Source organism: Zingiber officinale, chromosome 7A, assembly GCF_018446385.1.
Source record: "Zingiber officinale cultivar Zhangliang chromosome 7A, Zo_v1.1, whole genome shotgun sequence".
NCBI classification, from domain to species: domain Eukaryota; kingdom Viridiplantae; phylum Streptophyta; class Magnoliopsida; order Zingiberales; family Zingiberaceae; genus Zingiber; species Zingiber officinale.
This window is the reverse complement of record NC_055998.1, coordinates 135,768,072-135,794,643: the sequence shown is the minus strand read 5'-3', so window position 1 is coordinate 135,794,643 and position 26,572 is coordinate 135,768,072. Positions and strand designations below refer to the sequence as shown.

The 26,572-nt window shown below is 34.4% G+C and overlaps 2 protein-coding genes across 6 annotated transcripts; one reads left to right on the top strand and one right to left on the bottom strand.

Annotated features, from left to right (window-relative positions):
- Positions 1-3,479: 3,479 nt before the first annotated feature.
- Positions 3,480-5,730, top strand: LOC122002728 (DNA-directed RNA polymerases I and III subunit RPAC2-like). Of its 5 annotated transcripts, none has more exons than XM_042558008.1 (4): positions 3,480-3,577; positions 3,997-4,106; positions 4,510-4,586; positions 5,482-5,730. In XM_042558008.1, the coding sequence occupies exons 2-4, from the start codon at positions 4,006-4,008 to the stop codon at positions 5,595-5,597; spliced, it is 294 nt and encodes a 97-aa protein (XP_042413942.1). In that variant the 5' UTR covers positions 3,480-3,577; positions 3,997-4,005; the 3' UTR covers positions 5,598-5,730. The 5 variants fall into 5 exon arrangements, with proteins under 5 accessions (XP_042413942.1, XP_042413943.1, XP_042413944.1 ...); XM_042558009.1 differs by having other exon boundaries at positions 3,481-3,577; positions 3,994-4,106; XM_042558010.1 differs by having other exon boundaries at positions 3,509-3,681.
- Positions 5,731-21,714: 15,984 nt separating this feature from the next.
- Positions 21,715-26,138, bottom strand: LOC122002727 (protein DETOXIFICATION 10-like). Its single transcript, XM_042558006.1, has 8 exons — positions 25,514-26,138; positions 23,926-24,470; positions 23,809-23,853; positions 22,723-22,764; positions 22,587-22,643; positions 22,279-22,517; positions 21,984-22,189; positions 21,715-21,882 (listed from the first exon to the last, which is right to left on the bottom strand). The coding sequence occupies exons 1-8, from the start codon at positions 25,805-25,807 to the stop codon at positions 21,826-21,828; spliced, it is 1,485 nt and encodes a 494-aa protein (XP_042413940.1). The 5' UTR covers positions 25,808-26,138; the 3' UTR covers positions 21,715-21,825.
- Between the last annotated feature and the right edge of the window lie 434 nt (positions 26,139-26,572).

The window sequence follows — 26,572 nt, the reverse complement described above, 5'->3', positions numbered from 1 at the left end:
GTGTGAGCAACCTTGGTTTAGAGGAAGAACAACTTTGAAATTTCATCATATGGTAAACCACTGAGTCAACTCCTATAAATGTCTGCTGCACATAATAACCATGACTCTCAGCCATTTCACTTTGAAACTCCAACCATCTTTTTTTGTGTAAATTTTAACCATTTAAGTTTCCATTAGCTAGTTTGTCTTAATCTTGGGTTGCTCATTTATATCAATATGGTCTGCAACTAACTCATTATGTCTTTGGTGTCTCAGTGCCCTATTGAAACGGGTGATAAAATCCATCAATGAGTTCTTATTTGAGGTATACCTCTTGAAAAATGAATGTGAATTTTTAGATCTCTGCCTACTTGACATTCTAGCATAAAATACATGCCTAAAATAAACTGGCACCCATTTATGTCATAATTCATACATCGACAACAACCAATTGTTCTTCTTCAAGTTAGCACACTTGATAACCTCTTCCCATGACTTTTCAAATTCATTAGGTGTCCTAGAATTTGCAATGACATTCTTTATGCTTTCATAGTGGTTTTGAAAAGTTAAAGAGTGTAATTTATCTGGGAATTTGTTCAATATGTGCCACAAACAATATCGATGCACTGTTTGAGGGAAAACTTGTGCAATGACTTTCGTCATAGCAGGATCCTGATCAGTGATGATAGTGTTTGGTGGACTTTTAGGCATGACTTCTATAAACTTCTTAAACAACCAAACAAAAGACTCAGTTTTCTCATCACTTAAAAACCCACAACAAAAAATAATAGTCTGATAATGATGATTAACTCCTACAAATGGTGCCAAGATCAAGCCATATTTGTTGGTGTTATATGTCGTATCAAATACAACTACATTACCAAATACACTATATGCTCTCCTTGATACATGATCAACCCAAAAACAGTTAATAAATTTGTTATCTGAATCAATCTTGTAATCAAAGAAAAAAAGCTGAATTCTTTTCTTGCTCAGATGTAAATAACTCGATCAGTGTTTCAGCATCGATGCCTTTTTGTTCATCTCTTAGGTTTTTCTCAAAATTTCTAATATCTCTTTCTGTGCAACCTACCCTCTCAGGCCCTCCATACTCTATCTTCAATAATCGCATTTGTTGACAAGTTGGTATATTGGCCTCTGAAAATTATTTAGTCAATGTTCTCTTTGCTGCCGAAACATTACGATGTGAACGTAGCAAATGCACCTTTGATGGAGTAGAGAATGGATGATTATGGGTTTCTATGAAGTTACTGACAACCCAATTAGGTCTAGTCTGTTTCTTGTCAAGTGCAATATTTGACTTACAACCTGTTCTAACTGTGCCACGTGCTCTTTCCCTTTTCAGTTGATCAGTTTTTGCATGTTTAGCATTCCGCATTAGATCTGTATGCCCTTCTTTAAAGCATACAATTTGTTTCCACATCACTTCATTTGTCATCTTATTTTTCTTGCTTGTGTTTATCCTTGAACTAAATCCAGCTTCTCGTGCATATTGATTATAGAATGAATATGCCTCCTCTAGTGATGAGAATTCCATCCTAATTTTTGGCTTTCGATCATATGCAATTTGGGGAATGTATTCTTGATCATCAACTCTATTTTCTTCCATTTATGGGGAATGCCATATTATATTTGAGAAGAGATAAGTAGATAAATAAATAAAAACTACAACTTATTTCAATTTAAACTCAAAATTGCAAGTATTAGACCATTAGACCATTCGATAAAAACTATAACTTATTTCAATTTGAATTTCTATCATTTGATAATTTGTCAGATTTTTAGCTACTTTGATCAAAAAAATCTAATTAGTACCACTATAGGTTTTCAAAAAAAAAATGATGACCAAACCAAATCAAATAAGATAGTCATAAGTTCATAACAATAGCTTGGTTTCCATGATATAGAAGTAGATATTTTACAAATATCATTATACGTACTACTCTTCTTTATAGGACTTCTATATAATTTGACTCCCGAGGATAATTCAATCAAATGCTTCTTTAGGCATACTATTTAAAATCAATCTTAAATATATTGTATAATCAACAAACATGTTGTGTCTCTAAATCTACAATAGACTGAACATGAAAAAGGAAATATATATATATTCCACTTGTTAGTTCTTCCACAATGATTCCACAATAGACTGAATAGGAAAAACAAAAATAAATATATAGGTGAATGGAATATAACCAAATTTATGTAAGTATGGTTAGTAGACTTTACACCTTATATCATGATAGAATAAAACAATGACAACTATAAAATTGTTGGACAAAATATGACAAATCCATGCATTTACAATCTGGTACCACTTTCATATGTGTTAACTCTTTCGGTTATAGTTTCTTTATGAATAATTTAGATTTGCAGTAATTTGAAAGTTCTTTCACAATGATTGAATAGTCATACCTATTTAGTACCAGTGATGAGAAGAAGAATTATACCAGAAAATATGAATAGCCAATTGTAACCAAAGTTTTTGCTCTTTTTGGATGCCTAGAAAGTATATCCAGTCAATGATGAAACAACAGCGGCAAGGGAGCTACGTCGCGGCGAGGGATGTGTGGAGAAACCCTACTTTCATCGCGGCGACTGAGGGAGGCCCTAGGGAGGGCACAACGAGGGATGGTTGAGGTCTTGGTGCGGTGGCGGTCGACGTCGCGGCAAAAGAGGGTGTGACGACAGAGGGAAGGTGTCACGATGAAGCTCGATGTTGCAGTGAGGGAGGGTGTAGCGAGAGATTGTTGTGGCCCTAGGGAGGGCACGACGAGGGCGCGACTTGGAGAATTGCGAGGTGAGGCAGGGCACGATGAGGCAGGGTGCGACTTGGAGAATGGCACGGCTTGGAGAATCGCGAGGCGAGACAAGCAAGGCGAGGCAAGGCACGACTTGGAGAATCGCGAGGCGAGGAGAGGAAAATAGGCAGGGTGCGGCTTGGAGAATCGCAAGGCGAGGAGAGGAAAATAAAAGGGAAAAAGATAGAATGACGTGGATGCGAAATAATAGATGGAGATATGTCACATAAGTAAGTACGTAACATTCCACAGCAATAGCAATAAGTCCGTAGGCTAACAATTATATATATATATATATATATATATATATATATATATATATATATATATATATATATATATATATATATATATATATAACGTACTAGTTCAATTTTAATGCCACATTTATTTTATTTTTAAGTGATCAATCCTTTATTATTATATGACTATTCTATAAATTAATAAATTAATCCTAGAGATTGTTGCTTTTAAAAGATAATTATTTTTGCTTTATTAATTTCGTTTCTGAGTGGTTTGCCAGTTCAATTTTAATGTCACATTTATTTTAATTTTAAATGATCAATCCTTTATTTATTATTATATGACTATTCTATAAATTAATAACTTAATCCTCTGAACCGGACGGATCCAGACCGGTTCAGCGGAGTCCGATTTAATGGAGGGTATTTTAGTCTAGGGAGATTGCTCTACGAATTAGAACCGCCGCACCTTTTCCCTCAATCGAAGGAGCGGCCTCTTGTCCGCCGTCCGCCGTCTGAGTCCTTCAAGCTCAGGCATGTTCTTCAATGCTTTACCTTTTTTTTTTTTTCTCTCTCTCTCTTAATCGAAGGAGGGGCTTCCTCTTCTTCGGCCGTCGTTCTAGTCCTCCCTCGCTAAGGTCAGGTTTGTCTTCAAGGCGCTCCCTAGTGTCTGCAATTTTGTGTTTTCCGCCATCAGACTCTTTGGTTTTTTTCTTGGGTGTTCTCTTCCTGCCGATCACTTCGAGCAAAATCTGGTTATATTTTGATTTTGCCGGATATACACTTCCACGTTCGGTGAATTTTAGGGTTTCGTTCCTCTAGGTTTTCTGTTCGCTTTCGTCCCTGATGAATAAACTCTTAAGTTAATCATCGAAATAAGAAGTGTATAGCAGTAGACCTCAATCCCTGACTCCCTTTGAATTGGGCTTTATTTACTTTATGCTTGTTAGTAGTTGTTTGCTATGGAGCACGGTTCTCTGTCGGATTTGAGCGCCTCAACATTCTCCTTGATGGATGAGGACCATACGCTAGCAAACTCCGTCAGATTCACGCTAAATCAAGAGTGAGTTGCTCATAAAGTAAACAACTTTGTTTATATATTGCGTTTAAGTGAAACTTTTCCATATGAACTTGCTTTTTTTCGTTAATTAGTTTTTCAAATATATTATAGAAACATGGATAGTTCAGTAGTTGGTTGCATGGGTTGTGCATTGAGACATAACTTTTATGCTTATGATATGTGGACAGTGCGGTGAGCTAAATGCTATGCCTATCCTATGTTTATTATCACACAGAACAATCATATGACATGGCATCCATATCTTTTAGAACCAATTGTTACTGCCTTAATATTGTAATTGTTGTCATGACTATATTTCCATCAACATGAGTTGTCATTTTAAGCTAATTCTTGCTTTTAATTGTGGTCACAAGACAAATTTTCCACTCACATATTGTATTTGCAGTCCAAGGGTGGTATTTTGTGGGTACAGTATTCCACATCCTTCTGACAACAAGGTCAATATAAGAGTTCAAACCACAGGTACTATTAGTTCATCCTTAAGTTGCCCTTATGTTTGAAGAGAATTGCTGTGCTTGAATTTTGATTCTTTTTCAGGGATGAACCTTGCATTATTAACTGAGGGCCTTATTCTTTTCTCTTAATTTCTAGATTTTGCTAGAGTACACAATCTCTCAGTTGTAACTTGACTGCAAGTTTTTGAATGGATTACCTTTTTTTTTTTTTTTGCATAATTAGCTTTTAATTTTTCCATTGGTTAGTAATTTATCTGCTATGTAAAGGAATATTCTTTTCTTCTTGCTTGTTTACAATGATAGTATGCACATGAAAAGATGTCCGGCCAATACATACATAGTCTCCGTCAATTACAGCCTATTACTCAAATATGTTATATGGTCCAACAAGGGGATATTAATGAAGATATAGAAACAATGGTTTTAAATGGAGAGGAGCTTTTAGAGGTTTGTTTGATTGTGTTGTACCTTTGAAGCGATTTTTTTTTTTTAATTTTTTATAAGATTGTGGTACAATGGATATTCTATGGATAAGAGGCTTGAGCTGCTAGAGAGTATCATGTAAAAGCTAGTGTGGTAGAGATGAAAAAAAAAATGCTATAATGGATGGATGAGATTATAAGATGAGATTTTTTAAAAAAGGTGAACTAATGAAATAAAGATTCAGTAAACTCTCTGTTTAAAATTGAACATTTCATTGTTCGTGTTTTGTGTTTAGTACGTGTGATATTAAGTTGTGATACTCCATCTTTCTTCCAATTGATCAGACTGTGGAATAGAATCATACATCTTCGATTCTTCATCTATACCGAGAATGACCTTTTCTCTCTACTATTCTTATTTTTTATATGAATGTTTGTTGGAACATGCAATTGGCAGCACTAATTTGACTGGGTGAATAGGTGATCCAGCAAAAGATGTGCTAAAGGATGCATTGGAGAATTTGACGCAGATGTGCCAACTTGTTCGCTCCACATTCGGGAAGACAGTAGACGATTTTAAAGTAAAAAATCAGTGATCATGAAGATTGATGATAAATACATTTATCTCTTTGTTTCCTCCTTTTCCTAGTTGTAGTGTTAAATTAATGATCTAAAACATGGAATGCGTATTAGAACTTAAATCAATTTTATTTTTTGCCTTTGCATCAATTGTTAGTCAATATAGTCCAAATAGTTTAGAATGACAATTATAATATAGAAGGTATTATATTTTTTTTCCAAAATTTTCTAATTTGAAATTTCAGATTTGTTTATTACCCATTTGATGCTAATATGTTCCTATTTTACCTTCACTATATTTGAGGGGTGAGCTGCTGCATCCATCATTATTGTGTTTAACTCATCTGCAAAGCTTAGATCTAATGAAGTTCCAACCACTCTGGGGGAACCCAAATTCCATCTCTCGTCGGTTCTCTTGACAAACTCAGGTATCTTGATCGTTTTGTGTCCAACTTGTCTGAACCATCGTCTTGGAAACTTAACTAATCTTCATTATCTTGATCTCGGCTCAAATTATCATGATGTTGCTAAAGTTGGTCACAGCCTAGGCTGGTTTTCTGGCCTGCCTTCTTTGATTTATTTGGACATGTCCAATTGGAATCTCAGCGAAGCTTCCCATAATTTGCTATTACATCCATATGAAATTAGCAATATCCCTCTCAACCTCACTTCTCTCACGAGTCTGGATCTTAGTTTAAATAACTTCAACTCTTCTTTTCCCTATTTTTATTCAAGATAGACGAAAATCTCGATGCTTTATTTGTGAATCTTTTGAATTCTTCAAAAAAAAAAAAAAAAAAAAAAATCTTTTCAAAATACTCGTATTTCTCCAAATATCCAATATCTTCATATTTTCTCTCACATATAATATCTTTCAAAATTTTAAAATATTTTATATATTTCATAATATCTTCCAAAATTTTCAAATTTCCAAAGTTCTCAAACTTTTTTGACGAATCCATATAATACTGCTCTGGCTTCATTTGGTATGTATCCACCCTAAGATTGGTCAGTCATGGGTAGTAAACTTGGAATGCCTTATTCTTACGTATTTTCTCTTACTCAACTATCAATCATACTTTCAAATGAATCAAGAAGGACTGTAGGGGTGTAAATGAGCCAAGTCGCTCGTGAACTATTCGAAGCTCGATTCGATAAAAGCTCGTTTAATTAGGCTCGTTAAGATAAACAAATCAAGCTCAAGTTTCATAATATTCGGCTCGTTAGCTCGTGAACATGTTCTTTAAGCTCATGACTCAATTTTTAAATAAAAATAATAATAATTTTGATATTGAATTTATAAATTTTACACTCTACTTATGAAAAACATAGATAAATATATTAAATTTATTTATTAGAATAAAATTATAAATTTTAACAAGAATATTATATATTTTTTTAAAATATATAATTTAGTTTTTAATTAATATTTAAATTTATAATTTATATTTATTAAGCTCGTTTAAGCTCGAATAAGATTGTGAGCCATGAATATATTCGTTAAATAAAACTTGAGCTCGACTCGATTATAAACGAGTCAAACTCAAACATCCAAGAGTTCGGCTCGGCTCGACTCGATTACATCACTATCTATCAGCGACAAAAAATCTCTAACACCATTATCTATTCCAGCAACTCAGTTGTTACCACACTCATTACAAGAATAGCGTGAAGTTGAGCTGGAGAAAAATGAATCGAAACGAAGATTTTGTCACTTATTCTTCGCTACATTCATACTTTGATTTGAAAATTGAAAATACCAATTTTTAAAAACCACGTAATTGACCCCCCTCTCTCGTACGACCTGATTCAATAAGTGGTATCAGAGTAGGGTACCGCTCTGAATTGGTGCAACCACCAATCAGGCAAGGGGTAATTTATTTCCCTTTCAGATTTTGAGCTTTTTTGATATAGTCCAGACTTGTACAATTACCTTTTTAGATAATTATTTTCATTGCAAACGACTCTGAATTGGTGTAACACCAATCGAGTCTTAATATTTTTTTTTCTTCTTCCACACTACTAATCCAAGACCTAGTCTTGGGATTTTTTTTGCCTTTTCCTCTTTTGTGTGCAAGGTTTATGACCCAAAACAAAGGATACTCTACCGTACGTCCTCCCCTCTTTAACGATGATGACTTTTTATATTGGAAGAAACAGATGGAGGTGTACTTGAAGACCAACTTCGACCAATAGTTCAGCGTCACCAAAGGATACAAGGCACCCGTCAACAATGCTGAAATTCCAATGAAATCAGAAAATTGGAATTCGAAAATGAAGAAGAATGCCCATATTGATTTCAAGGCCCTCAACACAATCTAGTGCGGGTTAACAAAGGAAGAGCTGAACCGCGTCGGTCCACATGAAAATGCCAAAGAACTATGAGACAAACTCATAGAACTACACAAGGGAACCAATGACGCAAAGGTAACGAAAAGAGATCTATACTTAAATAAACTATTTAATATAAAAATACAAGAAGGTAAGACTGCTAGTCAAATGCACGTGAGGATAAAAGATATTCTCAACGGACTTCATACAATCAGCCACCAGATGGAGAACCGGGATCTTATAAGGTATGCTCTAAAGACATTTCCTCAAAATGCATTGTGAGCATCCATCATGGATGCCTATAAGATTTCGAGGAATTTGTCCAAGTTAAAGTTAGATGAACTTTTTTATGAATTAGTGCTACACGAATAGACTAACGTCAAACCCGAGAAAGGTGTTGCTTTTATTGCAGAAACATCAAAAGAAAAGACTATAACCTGAAGTTGAGTCTAACCAAGACTCAGATGATGAAGAATACCTAGTGAACTTGGTAAGAAAAATGTTCATCATGAGAAAGAAGAATTTCACAAAAAGGGACCTGCAGAAGATCAACTCAACCTCAAACTCCAACAACAACAAGACGAACGTTACATGTTTCGGATGCAACAAAAAGGGGCACTACAAGAACGACTGCCCAAATCTGAAGAAAAGAAGGCTCTCAAAGCAACGTGGGATGAATCGTCCGGGGATGAATCGGACGACGAAGAATCAAAGCACACCAACTACCTCGCACTGATGGCATACGGACCTGAATCAGAAAGCGAATCAGAAGATGGGTTCGAACTCGAATCGAGTACGAGTCCGCACTCATTTCCGAAGGTTCCGACGAGGTACAATTTACTTTAAGCAAAAAATTCTTTAAAATTATCATATGCTTACATAAAAAATTGACTTGGTCTGAAAATAAAATAATCGAACTAAATCTGTAAAATAAATTACTTAATGATCAACTGAACTTAAATCCAATAGTTAAGCCAATTCAACCTAAAACCCCGACTCAAGTTGCAAAACTTGAGAAGGACAATTTCAGATTGAAAGGCGAAATACTTGAATTAAAAAACCCACTAGAAAAATTTATAACTAGATCCAAGTACCTTGACATGATACTTGAATCATAAAGAGCTGTTTATAACAAGTCCGGTCTCGGATACAATTCCAGCTAAACTAACAAAACCTTTATATCACTAATAAATCAAAATAATAATCAAACTAAAGCCTGAGTTTCAAAAGCGTATCTAACCACGCAAGTAGGACTCAATCAATTTTATGTACCTAAAAAATAAAATCCAACTAAAACTATAAATTCAAAACCAAACCTAAATAAACCTTCAAATTACAAAATAAAATCCAATCAATCAAACTTAAATCTAAAAGGTAAAATAAAGTTAAACAGTTCAAACATAAACAGAAAAAATAAATTCGAATCAAATAATTTAAATTACCATCAAGTCCACTATAATTATAAGAGTAATCGACATAAACCCAAAACCTAAATCAAAGGGATCAATAATTCAGGGGGAGACTCTAAATTGGTTGGCACCTCTAAAAATAAATAGTTTACCCAGTTAGGTAATTAAGACTAGTTTAAAAAGGGACAACAGTTTAATATGACAAACGGTACCGGTAAAGTTTTAGATGATAGTAAGTTAGAAAAACTCTATCTATGCATGTCTAGGAAGATATGACTTCAACGTGATGCATTTGGCTTAGTGAAATTAACTGGAGCTACCTCTTATGAATCCTAATCAGTTAAATTAGAGTTTTGTTATTAAGTTCAGTGGATAAGACTATTTGGAAAACCTCAAAGGCATAGTTACTCTAATGATGCCAAAATATGCCATTGCTATGGGAGCCTGTACTATTACAGGAGGTATGTTCAGTATTGATTCTTATAGTACTGTTCGTGGAGTCGATAAGCTAATTCCTGTCGATGTCTATTTGCCGGGCTGCCCTGTCCAGGTGACTCACTATAGTTTAGAAGCTTATCCAAAAAATGCTACTTGTTGAACCCAAATCTAAACTTGAATCTAACACAAAGTTAAACTCAACCCCGAAATTAAACTTAACTCATCTCACAAAACTATGAAATTCCCTGATTGGAAATATCAATCGGGCGAGATGATTAAAGATTTGAAATTAAATTAAAATAAAATAAAAATAAACTAAATTAAAAATAAATTAAAATTTAAACGGTAATTTACCAAAGGGCGCATGTAGAGATATGAATTTACCAAAAGGCGCACGTTACTTTAACATTTACCAAAACACGCACTTTTTTAAGTGCATTTCCTATTTTACCCTCATGATAATTTACTTTTTCTACCGCTTTTTTCCACTATTTTTCTCTCTCTTCTCTCTCTTTGCTTTTTTTGTATCGACATGCAGAAAAAAATATGAATAACAATAGTCCCTGAATCTTTTAATAACATTTTAATACATTTGAAAAAGTCAAAAAAAATAATGGACACCATATTTGAAATCCTTGCAACATCAGAAATCTATAGGAACTAAAATGGGTCCAATCGGAGCTCTCTAGGTCCATTAGTGAGTTTCGGTCAAAACCCACTGATGGACCTAGAGAGCTCCGATTGGACCCATTTCAGTTCCTATGTATTTCTGATGTTGCAAGAATTTCAAATATGGTGCCCATTATTTTTTTTTGACTTTTCATAGATGTTAATATATAAAATCAAAGAATCGACAAAAAAGACCACTTTGGGCCTGATATGAGTCCATATCAGGCCCACGTTGGGCCTGATATGATTCCATATCAGGCCCAACGTTGGGCCTGATATGGAATGAGCTAATTGTTGGAAAATTACTTCAGGTGTCTAAGAAAATAATGCAAAATGCAAAGAACATATATCCACACAACACACCAACCACAAAAGAAGCCTACTACTACAGAATTATATTTGAAAGGTTCTTCCCATAGGTATAGAATTGTACTACAAACCCAATTATGGACTCTCCTAACTATTGTCATGAGCATTGTCGAGATGTTGAATCCATTTATATGTGCAGAACTCTGCAAGGTTGACTGTGCCTGGGGGTCCTAGTGTGGATTGAGCAGAGTTAGCTCATTCCACATCAGGCCCATGTTGGGCCTGATATGAGTCCATATCAGGCACAAAGTGGCATTTTTTTGTCGATTCTTTAATTTTATATATTAACATCTATGAAAAGTCAAAAAAAAAAATAATGGATACCATATTTGAAATCCTTGGAACATCATAAATCCGTAGGAACTAAAATGAGTCCAATCGGATCTCTCTAGGTCCATTAGTGGGTTTCGGTCAAAACCCACTGATGGACCTAGAGAGCTCCGATTGGACCAATTTCAGTTCCTATGGATTTCTGATGTTGCAAGGATTTCAAATATGGTGTCCATTATTTTTTTGACTTTTCATAGATGTTAATATATAAAATCAAAAAATCGGCAAAAAAAGGCCACTTTGGGCCTGATATGGAATGAGCTAATTGTTGGAAAATTACTTCTGGTGTCTAAGAAAATGATGCAAAATGCAAAGAACATATATCCACACAACATACCAACCACAAAAGAAGCCTACTACTACAAAATTATCTTTGAAAGGTTCTTCCCACATGTATAGAATTGTACAACAAACTCAATTATGGACTCTCCTAACTATTGCCATGAGCATTGTCGAGATGTTGAATCCATTTATATGTGCAAAACTCTGCAAGGTTGACTGTGCCTGGGGTCCTAGTGTGTATTGAGCGGAGTTAGGTCATTCCATATCAGGCCCAACATGGGCCTGATATGAGTCCATATCAGGCCCAAAGTGACCTTTTTTTGCCGATTCTTTGATTTTATATATTAACATCTATGAAAAGTCAAAAAAATAATGGACACCATATTTGAAATCCTTGCAACATCAGAAATCCATAGGAACTGAAATGGGTCCAATCGGAGTTCTCTAGTTCCATAAGTGGGTTTTGACCAAAACCCACTGATGGACCTAGAGAGCTCCGATTGGACCCATTTCAGTTCCTATGGATTTCTGATGTTGCAAGGATTTCAAATATGGTGTCCATTATTTTTTTGACTTTTCATAGATGTTAATATATAAAATCAAAGAATCGACAAAAAAGGCCACTTTGGGCCTGATATGGACTCATATCAGGCCCATGTTGGGCCCGATATGATTCCATATCAGGCCCAACATTGGGCCTGATATGGAATGAGCTAATTGTTGGAAAATTACTTCAGGTGTCTAAGAAAATAATGCAAAATGCAAAGAACATATATCCACACAACACACCAACCACAAAAGAAGCCTACTATTACAGAATTATCTTTGAAAGGTTCTTCCCATAGGTATAGAATTGTACTACAAACCCAATTATGGACTCTTCTAACTATTGTCATGAGCATTGTCGAGATGTTGAATCCATTTATATGTGCAGAACTCTGCAAGGTTGACTGTGCCTGGGGGTCCTAGTGTGGATTGAGCAGAGTTAGCTCATTCCATATCAGGCCCACGTTGGGCCTGATATGGAATCATATCAGACCCAACGTGGGCCTGATATGAGTCCATATCAGGCCCAAAGTGGCTTTTTTTGCCGATTCTTTGATTTTATATATTAACATCTATGAAAAGTCAAAAAAAATAATGGACACCATATTTGAAATTCTTGGAACATCAGAAATCCGTAGGAACTAAAATGGGTCCAATCGGAGCTCTCTAGGTCCATCAGTGAGTTTCGGTCAAAATCCACTGATGGACCTAGAGAGCTCCGATTGGACCCATTTCAGTTCCTATGGATTTCTGATGTTGCAAGGATTTCAAATATGGTGTCAATTATTTTTTTGACTTTTTATAGATGTTAATATATAAAATCAAAGAATCGGCAAAAAAATGTCACTTTGGGCCTGATATGGAATGAGTTAATTGTTGGAAAATTACTTCTGGTGTCTAAGAAAATGATGCAAAATGTAAAGAACATATATCCACACAACATACCATCCACAAAAGAAGCCTACTACTATAGAATTATCTTTGAAAGGTTCTTCCCACAGGTATAGAATTGTACTACAAACCCAATTATGGACTCTCCTAACTATTGCCATGAGCATTGTTGAGATGTTGAATCCATTTATATGTGTAGAACTCTGCAAGGTTGACTGTGCCTGGGATCCTAGTGTGGATTGAGCAGAGTTAGGTCATTCCATATCAGGCCCACGTTGGGCCTGATATGGAATCATATCAGGCCCAACATGGGCCTGATATGGAATCATATCAGGCCCAACATGGGCCTGATATGAGTCCATATCAGGCCCAAAGTGGCCTTTTTTGTCGATTCTTTGATTTTATATATTAACATCTATGAAAAGTCAAAAAAATAATGGACACCATATTTGAAATCTCTATGTCCATCAGTGAGTTTTGACCAAAACCCACTGATGGACCTAGAGAGCTCCGATTGGACCCATTTCAGTTCCTATGGATTTCTGATGTTGCAAGGATTTCAAATATGGTGTCCATTATTTTTTATTACTTCTTCAAATGTATTAAAATGTTATTAAAATATTCAGGGACTAATGTTATTCATATTTTTTTTCTGCATGTCGATAAAAAAAGCGAAGAGAGAGAAGAGAGAGAAAAAAATAGTGGAGAAAAGCGGTATAAAAAGTTAAAATCATCATGAGGGTAAAATAGGAAATGCACTTAAAAATGTGCGTGTTTTGGTAAATGTTAAAGTAATGTACGTCTTTTGGTAAATTCAGATTTTTACATGCGCCCTTTGGTAAATTGCCGAAATTTAAATTATATTAAATTAAATAAAAGTAAAATTAAATAAAATTAAAATTAAATTAAATTAAAATTAAAATTAAAATTTAATTTAATTTAATTAAAATTAAAATTTAATTTAATTTAACTAAAATTAAAATTAAATTAAATTTAAAATTGGTTTTAAAAATTTCTTTTAAAAAATATTTTAATAAATATTTTTAAAAAAAATTATTTCAAAAATCCTTTTAACACTTATTTTAAAAATCCTTTTAAAAAATCCTTTAAAAACATTTAAAAAAATCATTTAAAAATTATTTTTAAAAAATCTTTTAAAAAATATTTTAAAATCCTTTAAAAATTATTTTAAAAATATTTTAAAAATTCTTTTAAAAATTCTTTTGAAAATTATTTTAAAATTATTTTAAAATCTTTTAAAAATTATTTAAAACTTAGACAGTTACTTAAAACTAATACTCTCATTTATCAATTAGTTAATATAAAATTTAAGTTGATAAGTGAATTAAGAGTTAATCAATAAACTATTACTGAATTAGTAACAAATCATTACATTTAACTTGAAAACTAATTAATTATATCCAAGGTTAATTTTTGATGATTAATTTAAATAATCTTATTAAAAAAACTTAAATGAATTATAATAAGTCTGTAGAAATACTTATGAAAATAATATATTTGCTGAATATAAGTGTTACTAACACTAAATTTCCTAAATACTTAGCTAGAACTTCTTATAGTTAACAAAGATAATCAGAATGTGCTAAAACCTTGAAATTTAACATACTCAAACCCTAGTACAAATTAAAGGAGGGTGTTAAATAAAGAGGGAGTGTTAAATCAAGGGGGATTGTTAAATTAAGTGGGAGTGCTAAATTAAGGGAGTGTTAACTTAAAGGTAAGAAAGTTAATTATTACCTTAAGGATACAAATTAAGTTTCCTTAAAATTATTTTGACAATCTTTTTTAGAAAAATTTTCTTCAAACTTACTTTCAAACTTTTAACTTAGAAAACTTTGAAAAATAATTTTAGAATATTTTGAAAAATTATTTTTGTTTGGGAAACGTTTACCTAAAAATTTTTGAAAATATTTTTTACTTTGAATTACTTTGGAAATATTTCTTCAATAAATCTTTCTTTAAACGTACTTGGAAAGTTTGTCTTAAAGTGCTATTTTGTTAAAAGTACTTTGAATTTTTTTTTTCAAAATTTGTTCTTTAAAACTTTTAGAAAATTTTTCTTTGAAACTCTCTTCGCAAAGTGGTTTATCTTATTTTAATATTTGAAAATTATTTTCAAGTATGAACAACTTATTTTTAGATATTTTGAAGTTCAAAATTCTTAATAAGGAATTATAAAAAGATCTCCAAATTCTTGTTTAAAATACTTTAAAATTTCTTATTTTTGAAAGCCTCATTCAATACTATTTTTTTAGAAATATATTTTGCAGAACACTTTCCAAATCACTTTTATACGTCTTTTTGAAAAGTTACTTTGAAAGTTTTTTAAAAGCTATTTAAACTTTAAACTTTAGAATTAATTTGGTAGATGTTAGCTTTCAATACTTAGTATAAGTCTTCTAAACTTTCCTTACACAAATTTTGATATGTCATACAAGTGTTGCAAAAATTATTTTAACATACGTTGAAAAATATTTTCAAAAACACACTCAAACTTTTCAAAAATTCTTTTTGACAAATATTTTAAAAAATTACGTTTCCAGATCATGTTGACTACATTTTGCAAGTAGGTTGAGAAATATAATAAAACTTATCTTAAGATATCTTGAAGAAATTATGAATTCTTGTTTAAGATACTTTGAAATTCCTTATTAAAAAATTCTTCAAAACTCATTTCAAAATTATTTTTTTTTATAGAAGTACTTTTCAAAACCTTTATTATGCTATTTTTTAAAATTATCTTGAAAGTTTTTTCAAAACTATTTGAACTTTAAACTTCACAGTTAGTTTTGTAAAAGTTATCTTTCAAAACCAAGTATAAAAATTCTAAACTTTCCTTGCACAAAATTTTGATATTTTTTATATAAAATACAAGTGTGTTGATGAAAGTTTTTTTTAAGGTTTATAAGACTCTTTTAATTCCTTTCCCCAATAATCCTAAAAGTTTTTTTGAAAAATTTTATTATTCTCACTTATTATTTTATTCTTATTTGTCATTTATCTTCTCATGTTTTTTGATTAATGTTAAAGGGGGAGGGTTAGCGGTTAAATTAGAAAATAAACGAAAATCAAACAAACTTAACTCTAAAAATAATAAAGAGAACGAAACTAAATAACTCATTTTTTTCTTCTCTTAGAATCATTTTGTGTGTGTTTTATTTTTCCTTTTTTTCTTAACTTAATTCAGGTTGTCATTGCATAAAAAAGGGAGAGATTGTTGGTGTGGTTTGTACTAATGGTCTAACTCAGGTTTTGATGAATGACAAGTGAGTTAAGTTAGGTTTTTTTATAATCCAATTGCTTTACCGAGTGTGTAGGAATTAACGAGTCCAACGGACTGAACACTAGGCTGAAATCCAACTAGGTCCGAGGGAACAGATAGTTGGTGCGAAATCCAGCTAGGTCCGTGAGACCGGATAGCTGGTGTGAAATCTAGATAAGTCAACAGGCCAACCGGATATCTGGTAGGAAGTCCGGTTAGGTCTGGGAAACCGGAGAACCGGCAGAAGTCCAGTTGGGTCTACGGACCGGACAACTGACATGAAGATCTGGTGGGTCAGAAGATTAGTCAAACCAACTGTAAGATGGTAAGTAAAAGTAAGTCACTGGAGGAGAGTGACTTTGTGAGGACGCGTCTCGGTTGGGGGACAGTAGGCGTCGGTCCATGTTAGGTCCATTTTGGATCCCTAATCTGAGACCTTGTCTAGTTCCTGGTCTTGGGAGGACAAGAATTAATTACCACTTCTTATTTTTTACTATGCTAACTTTATTTTGAAGGTCAAATGTTTTAGTTTTGAATTAACACAACTTGTAAGGCAAAAGGAGAAAAAAGCTTCGGATAAACAGTACCCAAAGGCGCCTTCAATGGCTATGGAAGGCGCCTTTGCACTGTTCATGGAAGGCGCCTTCAATGGCTTGAAGGTGCCTTGTGCAGGATAGAATTCAGACCTCGTCGCGGATAGAAGCCGGGCTGTTCGGAATCAGATTTCTCGGGTTGGAGGTGTTTTCAATGGCTATGGAAGGCACCTTCCAAGCTCTTTTTAAGGATGCTCGCCCAAAAGCTTCAAACACAACACTCATACGAGCTTCTACACATCCAAACGGCTTTCCGACTACTCTAGGCTCCTGCTATGACTCTGCTGTGAAGCTGCTGCACCCGACTACTACTCTGAGGATTTCTGATCGCGGTTGGCAAATCGACACATGAGCTCTCTCACATCTAAGTGTTGGTAACAGAATTATTTCCTTGTACTTAATTATTACAAAAGAACAAGTGCAGTGTGTTGCACTTGTTCTAACTTTTCTTGTACTGATTTCCTCTTCCGAAGGTACCGGAAGAGGTATTTTAATTGATTACCCATCGATAGGTCCGTGAGACCTGGATCATGGAGTATGAGTTGTCGAAGGCTCCGAACCAAGTAAGCCACTTGTATTCGTATGGTTTTGTCGCTTATTCTCAGTTGTATTCATACTTTGATTTGAAAAGTGAAAAGACCAAAAATCATGTGATTCCCCCAATGTGCATCCCGATCCAACAAGTTCCACTTCCCATCAAGAGAAAAACTTGTCCATATACAAAACTGCCTACTTGACAATATCTGGAACATCCTTACAATACCAAGAAGTTCCAGTTACAAAATTGTTGTGATTAATGAATTATCCAATTACTTTTTGACAACAATACAAAGACCTATGGGCAAAAAATTCCCTTTTTACGTAGTCTTTTTCGAAATGCAAGCTAGAGTCTACCATGATTGGGACGAAGTCAACCTAGCAATATATACAAGGATGTGAACATCCCTCTTGCAAAGGCTTTTACTCTCTTAAAAAAACTTTTACTTCTACCAGGGTCAGCCTAAGCCCTAATTATTTTTACTAAACACAAAGCAAAAACTTTCCAATGGCAACTATTCAGATAGATAAAACATATGCCCAAGTTATTGTTGATCCTGAGCCTAGAACAATGGACAAACAGCCTTCAGGCCTAATCCATAGGCTCAATTTCTTAACTTTCACACAACTTAAAGCCAAAGCGGCTAATACATCAGGGCATCAAACTTCAAAATCTATACTATTGGGCTTTCCCAACAATATTCTTGAAGACATTAATACATATGTTCGTATCTTGGTAGAAAGTCAACATTTTAAAATTTTCTGGATTTATGTAAATTACTCAAAATCCTACATGCAAGTCCACCAGAAGATATGACCATAGTCTATAAAGTCGAGTTCAACAATAAACTTAAGTCCCAAAAACTTTCCAAAACATGTGACCAGACCATGAATTATAGTTGTTCATGCCAATTACTTTATTCTTTCAGAAGAGAAAATATTGATTATGAAAAATATGTTTTGCATAACGGTTGGGGAAAATTAATTACCCCGTTACACAAACCTTTCGGGGAAAATTAATTACCCCGTTATACAGAACTTTGGAGAAAATTAATTACCCTCTTTACTCTAATGGACTATGGACTTCTATATAAACTTTGGGTTCATGATTTATACTCAGTAAAAGTCTTTCCTAAAAAAAATTAGATGATATTTTAGCCCAGGCTCTTAAAGAAGAAAATTTTTGTCATTTGTACATTTGATAGTTCTCCTCTAGAATGGATAAATTTAAAAATTGAGCCAACTATACACCTGATTAAAATAGATATTCATGAAATGAATGGATTCCAGCTAGACATATCTGAATATACTTCTGACCCAGATCTAGAATGGATAGTGTAAGATTGATGAGCGCTAGAGGTGGGGTGAATAGCGCTCGTGGCTTTCACGTTTGTTTTAAAACAATCGAGAGATAAACAACGGAATAAATAAGAAGACAAGCACTTCACAAACACACCAAGATTTACTTGATTCAGAGCTTATGGCGACTCTTACTCCAAGACTGACACGTGAGAGTACTTTCGATGAGCAATTACTAATCAAATGCAAAGTTTACAAATACAATAAGATTTAAGTACATGCAATTTGAAATGTAAATAATACCAATGACTTGAAGAAACAAATCTTTAGTGCAGTTGTCGTCGGAGCAGCTTTCGGACGTCGAGGACGCTTTTTCTGAGCAGCACGTAGAAGCAGAAGTTGTTTGGAAAGTTGTTCTGAAGCCACTGGTCGAAGGCTGCTTTTATAGCCTGTTCAGGGCACTTGGATCGTGCTTACGTGTTGTGCTCTCGTCAAAAGTTGATCAACAAAAATTATTCGCTTCCAGGCGCCTGAACCCTTTCTAAGCGCTCGGACTATGACTTAGGCCCTTCCAATCCTCGCGCTCTAGCTCGGTGAAGAGATGAATTTTGGTGGTCCGAGCGCCCGGACCACCATGTTTTGCCAACTTCAATTTCCTGCAAAACAAAGTTAGTCCAAGCAAATAATATGTAAAGAATGACAAGATTTTATAGTCTTAGGACTATCTAGTCCTTACTTTAAGTTTCATTGAAATTCTAGGTCGGATCGACGCCTACTATTTTCTCTTTGGGGAGCGCGCCCTCACCTACTCCTCTCAGGAGAAATTATCTTTTGTCAGATCGATCCTCCAGACCATTTGGACTTTTGCTCAACGTCCGAGACTTCAGGACTTCATGCTGGATGTCCACTCCATGAGTTGTCCAGTCTTCCACTTGGTGTCTGCAACCACCAGGATTTTCACCTAGAATCTTTGATTTTAGGATTTCACCCAAAGTCCTCGACCCGCCAAGACTTCGCCCGGTCTCCCAAACCAGAACTTCGTTGCCTAATCGTAACTAGGACTTCTCCACTTGCTTAATCGTAGGTAGGACTTTCCTTTGCCTAAGATCACTTAGGACTTTCCTACATATTTAGATCAACTTGTTAGATAACAAGACAGCTTAATTTTGAACCCCTTTGCCTATCAAAATACAAGTTCGATCGTCCGGTGCTCCCTGAACCAACAAACAACACCCGTTGACCCTACTGATCAACTAAAGCACTAGTGAGCTTTTGTCCAGGGAAACAATTGGCTTTGGGATCAAGATCATAACCTCTTAGAATATCTTCTAGATGGTGAAACATATACAGAGAAGATCTACTATCCCACAAATATGGGTACACAAATTTTTTCCTTTCAACTTTACTACTCAATACAAGACTCTGTACCAACACTACAAAAAGGAAAATGCAAAATGGATAGGAAACAAAATGGCTAGCTCAGTCAGATGTGCTACAACATATTTAGAGGTCTAGAACAAAGATGATACTTAGGCCCAGGCCGCAAGCTCCAAAGCCCCATCGCTAGACTCCATTGGAGAATAAAACTTGGATAATATGTTGGAACCCTGAAGAAGACATAAGAAATGATGCCATGATACCAAAAACATAAGTCATGACAACATGAATCATTATTTTCCATTGACAATATTATAACTTTACTCACGGATAGTAACTTTATTCTCCACTATTTCACTTCATTCTCAATTTTCCTGACACCTTATCTCCACTAAAATTATCCCTCCCCCCAACATCCTTCAACTCTTTCTAAAGCGAACACCTCATCTTTTCTTCAGCTCGAGGCAAACTCTCTCTCACTCTCCTTCTATAAATACCTCTCTTCTCTAAACGTCGAAGACATTCAAGAAGTGTGCAAGAGTACAAGTGTGTTTCCAGTTTTTCTGTAAGTATCTCCTGTAATGCCCTTGTAATTTCATTATGTCAGTCTATAACTAGTTAAGTAAATCTATAACTAGCTAAGTTAGCTCGTATGCTTTCAATTTCCTAGTTTGTATTGATTTCCTGTAAAATTTCTATGGCAACTTAATAAAAAGGTTGTAAAATAATCAACTCGAACGGTTTACTTTTACGAACCTATGTAAAATAATCAAAAAAATATTGAATCCGAGCAAATTAAAAATCATAACTCAAATTCCTATGTGAAGAAAGTAAAGTGTAATTAAGATAATAGTATTTTTGTAATTTCTCAATCTATATAAGAAAATCTAGACAAAAAGAATTGCTCTGATAATCAAGCTTACAAATTAACAAAAACAGAAGAAACAATTGATATTTCTAAAATTTATTCTCTATTTAGGGTGTTTGGCTGAACTTATAAGCTCTCTAAAATAATTTATAAGCTGTTTTGGAGCTTATAAGCTCTTCAAATTTGTTTGGTAAAATTTTTTTCAAACAGCTTATAAGCTGTCAAAATAAGTTGTTTTGGAGTTTATAAGCTGTTTTTAAAAAAGTATGGAAGACCCTACTTTTTTAAAAAAGATTTTATTTTAATAATTTTTTTCTCTAAAATATCCTTATATAATTTCATAAAGCCTCATCTTATCCTCCATAAATTTTTATAAGCCTAATATCTTTTTATCTCCGCCGACTTTTCTTCCAACGCTGTGTCATCTTCTCGGCCAATGCCTCTTTCCAATTTTCTCTCCCCGGGTGTAAAAAATCGCCCAAAACCCTCTATTAATAAAAATCTCAAAATCCTCTATTAATAGTATTATATCTTTTTTGGTAATTTTATTAATAAAAAGATATTATAATACCAAACACATCAATTCCTTTAAGTTGATTGTAATAAGTTCACCCAAACACTTTAACAACTTATTTTTAAAATAAGATCTAACAACTTATAAGTTCCTAAAACAATTTATAAGCTGTACGAACTTATAAACTATTTTTAATAAGTTTAGCCAAACACCCTTAATCAATCATGAATATATTAATATAACTTTTTTTATTTTCTTTTTCACTTTTGTTTCAGTATTTGTGAAACTACTTAATTCCTTTCTATCAAGACCAAAATCAAATAAACCAAAAATTCTCCCAAAATGAGCCATATCATAGCGAGCAACTAACCCCCATAATAATTCATATCAACCTAACACTAGTTTTATGCTTTTATCTTATGAAATATTAGAAAAATAATTTCTTTGTTTTTTTGAAGGACGAGAGGTAGAAATTTTGATATAAGGAAACTGATGATGGCCGCTTTATTTCAATTCATTATGTAAAGGTAATCTTCATGTAATACTCGCTCCCTTGCTAACTTTACCTGAAAAATAAGATCATGATAAGACAATATCATCCTCTAGTTTACGATAAGGATGCAGTGTATCCTTTGAAGAGTTTCAGATAGAACAATGAAGAACTTACTTGGTGTTCCCAATTTGTGAAACTTGTTATCACCGCAAGAAGTATCGACTGTGTTATGGAGCCACACATAATGCCCACCCAAAGGCCTTTCCCTCTCAAATGCAATGCAAAACCAAGTAAAATAGAGACCGGAATCCCGACCAAATAGAATGCTCCAAGGTTCACATAAGCACCCAAATGCTGCCATCCACTGCCTCTAGCAACCCCTGATATGGTTTGGGTACATATTTATGATACAATATCTTAAGCAAAGTATAAACATATGAGATTCATAGTACTAGAACAATTAGAGAACCTGAGAGAATCCCTGATATGCTGTCTGTGAATACTGTGAGGCACACCATAGGAACCATCTCATAGACATAGTTAACGACCACTTTCTCGTTGCTGTATGCATAACCCAACACACTGCGCAGGGCTAAGAGAGTTGCAAGCACAAGAGCCGCCTCCAAAACAGCAAGTAACATGGACACAAGGACAGCTAACTTAGCACCACTAGGATTCGATGCTCCTAATTCATTTGAGACTCGAGTGCTAGTTCAAAATGAACATGTTAAGGTGTATTTATGTGTGACCAAATAAGCATTATGGTTTCAGAAATACCTTGCTGCACAACCAAGCCCATATGGTATGGAATATAGTAGTGAAACACTGTTGAGGCTGTTCAAGAATGCCAAATTGAATAAGTTACCCATCATGTATGTGCAGTAATCATTGTTTACTCATGGGTTTTACTTACCAAATTGAGAGGACAGAAGTTTCGAGCTTTGGATAAGGCAGGGCCGTCTCAAGCTTGCTTGAGGCTCTAGGCAAAAAAAAAAAAAAAAAAAAAATTAAAAAAACAAAATTTTTTAATATATTTTTAATTTTCTTTAACGTTTTTTATTTAGATTTGGGACCGAAAATAATAATTTAAAAAATATATTTTTAAAATTAGTTATAAAAAAAAATAAATATTATTTTTTAAAAAAACTAATTTTTATATAAAATTTAGTTTTCTGACGACTATTTTGATAATAATTTTATTTTTTACTAATAAAATTATTAAATTATTTAATCTTTTTAGTTAGAATGTCAAATAGACTTTATTAATTTTAATTTTAAAAAATTTATTTTTGCTAATACATTTTACTTTGTATTTTATGATAAAAAAATCTCTAATTAATATTATTATTGAGCAATAAAAAGAAAGAGCGAGGAAGAAATATTATCGGCAAAGGAAGAGGGCGTTCTCTACGAGTATCATCGGTAAGGAAGGAGAAACATGCAAAATCGCTGATGAAAAAAGAAAAGGGCACAATGCACTGATGAGAGAACTATTATGATTTTTAAGAAATATTGAGGAGAAAAGAATTCATTAGGTTATAAATTAAGATTTTTAAGAAATATTGAGGAGAAAAGAATTCATTAGATTTTATAAGAATAATATTACTAATTGTAAAATAAAATGAGAATCGAAGTAATAATAAAAAAAGAAAGAAATATGTCAATTTAAAAATGAATTATATTTAAGGTAGAATAAAATCTCATATAAAATTATGATAGACAATTAATAAGGTAGAATAAAATCTCATAAAATTATGGTAGGCAACATGTGGGAATAAAGATAAGTACAAGTATAAATAGGAAGTGGAATCGATAATGAATTAATTGACAAGGTGTCATTAATAAATTAGCAAGGCATTTATAATTAATTAATATTAATGATGTTAATTTAATTTTTTTAATATCTTTAATTAATTAATCAATAGGCCCCAATAAAATTGGGGCCCTAGGCATAGGTCTTAATGGCTTATGCCTTGAGCCGGGCCTGGGATAAGGCAAGAGACCAGAGAGCAAGATAAGCAGTTCATAAGACCACCATTCAAGGCTGTGGTAAGGTTGAAACCACAAGTAAGAACGTAACCAACGAAACATAATAGTACTAAGACATGTCAATTACCACATCATCAGTGTTGATGGTACCGCTACTCGTAAGAACTCGTAAATGCCTTTAAATGCCTCCTTTGTGATCGGAGAACGAGTCAATCTGCAGGAATCTGAGTACCTTATGTATAGAATCAGTATAAGTACATTCAACCAATATGATATACTTAGTGAAACAGCAGCACCAACATTATACAAGCTTGACTTGTACACCAAAAGCCAACAAAAAAGAACATGAAAGCACAGTGTTGAAACTGAGCTAAGGAGCATAGGAAAAATAAGACTTTGAGATTGGAGGAACTTCATTAGGGGTTGAGTGATTGCGTAGGCGAAGAGGCCAGGTATCATCCATATAGCATATCGCTCAGCTTCTTGAGATATGGCAGGGTCTTGTCCTACTATTTGGAGAAGCTTCCCCATTGAGGCCCATACAAGGGAGATAGGGAGGCATACCATTAGAAGAGAAAATATGGCTCTGTAGGTATAGACACCTAATGAATGATACTGTTTTGCTCCGTAGGCTTGTCCACAAAGAGTCTCCAGACCACTGGCCATTCCAACCTGTTGGTCAATTGAAAAATTGAAGCACTGAAGAAGTAGCAACCACAACAATCTAGTACTCGAAAGATCAACAAAACAAGTTTTCAAACAAGCAAAGTAAAGCAAGTTTTGATTCCATCACTGGAGATGAAATCAAAATGCAGACAAAAAATTTCATCCATGTTCTGAAAGTCATAAGCATAGTAACAGAAAGCCACTAACCATATCAAGCTTTTTTTTATCATTCACTCATTATGATTAGATATATGAATTTTATTCCTCACTGATTCAGTCAGTTGAATCAACATCAACAACTGTTAAGAGTTTTCTTAGTTCTTCCTCTACCCTTCCATCTATCGAAACCTTCCCCTATAAGCATGCTGAAATTTGATCATGTAATCGTGTAACCAAAACAAATAAAACGAATATGCACGAAGTACAACATTGTGTGTCACCATTGGCATGAGACCTTTTAGATAGAATGAGCAAAGTTATGAGGGTTTAGGCCTAAAGTAGATAATCATATCATTATAGAGATATGTGAATATTTTTTGGTCACAACAAATGGTATCAGAGACATGATTCAGACTAAATGTGATATGAGATGACTTTAAATAAAGTTGAGGGGGAGTTAGAATAGATCAAGGTAACTAGATGCTCGCGAGGAAGTCCAGAATAGATCATGGTGACCAAATGCTCATGGGGAGGTCCAAAATGGCCAGGGAAACTCAAAACAGGTCAAGATGATCGGATACTCATAAGAAAACCCAAAACAAGTCAAGATGACCGGATACTCACGGAAAAATCCAAAGTAAAATGGACAATATTGTCTCCTAATACTTGAGTTTATTGGTTGCGTATAGAAAGCAAAGCCAAATCGAATGCTTCTTCCATGTAAAAACATGTTCTGTTACTGAGTGACTGAGTACTTATTGACGCCGCCCCAACCAAGAGCGGAATGGGAGCACCGAGAAGGGCGGATTGGGTGGGGTGTTTCCACTGCTCACATCATCGAGGGGGTGAACTTAGCCTGCGCAACCAGAACCGGAAGGAAGAGGACTTACGAGGACGCTGAAGCCCGAGACGTTGGCGAGTGAGAAGGCGATGGCGGCGGCAGCGAGGTTGAGCTCGCCGAGGTGGCCGACCACCATGGTGGAGGACACCTGAACCAGGAATTGCGACATCAACACGCCCACCATCGGCGCCGCCACGTACGCTATCCGCCGGGCTTCCTCGGTCGCTTCGCCGCAGCACCACCACCGCCTGCTTGGGCCATCCCTCTGTATCAGCTGCTCCTCCATCTCCCTCTCCGCCGCCCCGGGCCGATCTGGTAACAAAAAGGCCGGGCTACTTTTCATTTTTCCATAAAAAATTCAGCCCCTCCAACTCCTCGTCGGCGTCAGCCGCCTACCGAAGAGCAAAACGCCGTAAACCACGACAAAAATTGTTCACGATCTCGTCGAGCAAGTTTGACTATTGATTCGCTGTCGCCTTTTGAGATCTATGGACTGATAAACCACGACAAAAACTAGATCACAATCTAGTCGACCAAGTTTGACTTTTGAATTTTGCTGATGCTGCCTTTTGATGGACTTCTTGTCTCCTGCTAAAACGACGAGGTGCTCTAATAAAATACCATTGTTTGATGTGCTTTTGATCTATATCATGGACTACTTTAAAGGATGTCTACATCAAATATAATAGCATAATAGATTTGTTAAGTGTATTAAATTGGTCAGGTCAACTAAACTAATCAAGTTGAATAGACTAGATCAATTGATTAAATCCTAATGAGGCAAGAACATTTCAAATTATTCAAAAAATTTCATCACAAAATTTTATTAAAATTTTATAGTATCGTTAAGAAATTCTTAAGAATACTATAATGCATGAATAAAAGAAAAAGTCAACTATCAACCACCCTATGTCCTTGCGATAGTGAAGTTTCTACAGTATTCAATCTGTTCTAATTCTGGGTGGGTGGTTTTATGAAGAAATTAAGTTTTGTTAACTGCTAAAATATGGGGTACTTTTGGCACTGCAAACCGCCTGATATGATCAGCTTATAATGACGACAGCAGAAAATACTCTAATTAAGGTTTCTCAACGGCGACTAAATTGTT

Coding starts and splice junctions, on each gene's coding strand:
- LOC122002728 (XM_042558008.1), top strand. CDS start 4,006: ATGGAGCACGGTTCTCTGTCGGATTTGAGCGCCTCAACATTCTCCTTG. Junction 4,107..4,509: donor AGATTCACGCTAAATCAAGA/GTGAGTTGCTCA, acceptor TTGTATTTGCAG/TCCAAGGGTGGTATTTTGTG. Junction 4,587..5,481: donor TATAAGAGTTCAAACCACAG/GTACTATTAGTT, acceptor CTGGGTGAATAG/GTGATCCAGCAAAAGATGTG.
- LOC122002727 (XM_042558006.1), bottom strand. CDS start 25,807: ATGAAAAGTAGCCCGGCCTTTTTGTTACCAGATCGGCCCGGGGCGGCG. Junction 24,471..25,513: donor TCTCGGGCTTCAGCGTCCTC/GTAAGTCCTCTT, acceptor ATTGACCAACAG/GTTGGAATGGCCAGTGGTCT. Junction 22,644..22,722: donor ACTTCTGTCCTCTCAATTTG/GTAAGTAAAACC, acceptor ATTCTTGAACAG/CCTCAACAGTGTTTCACTAC.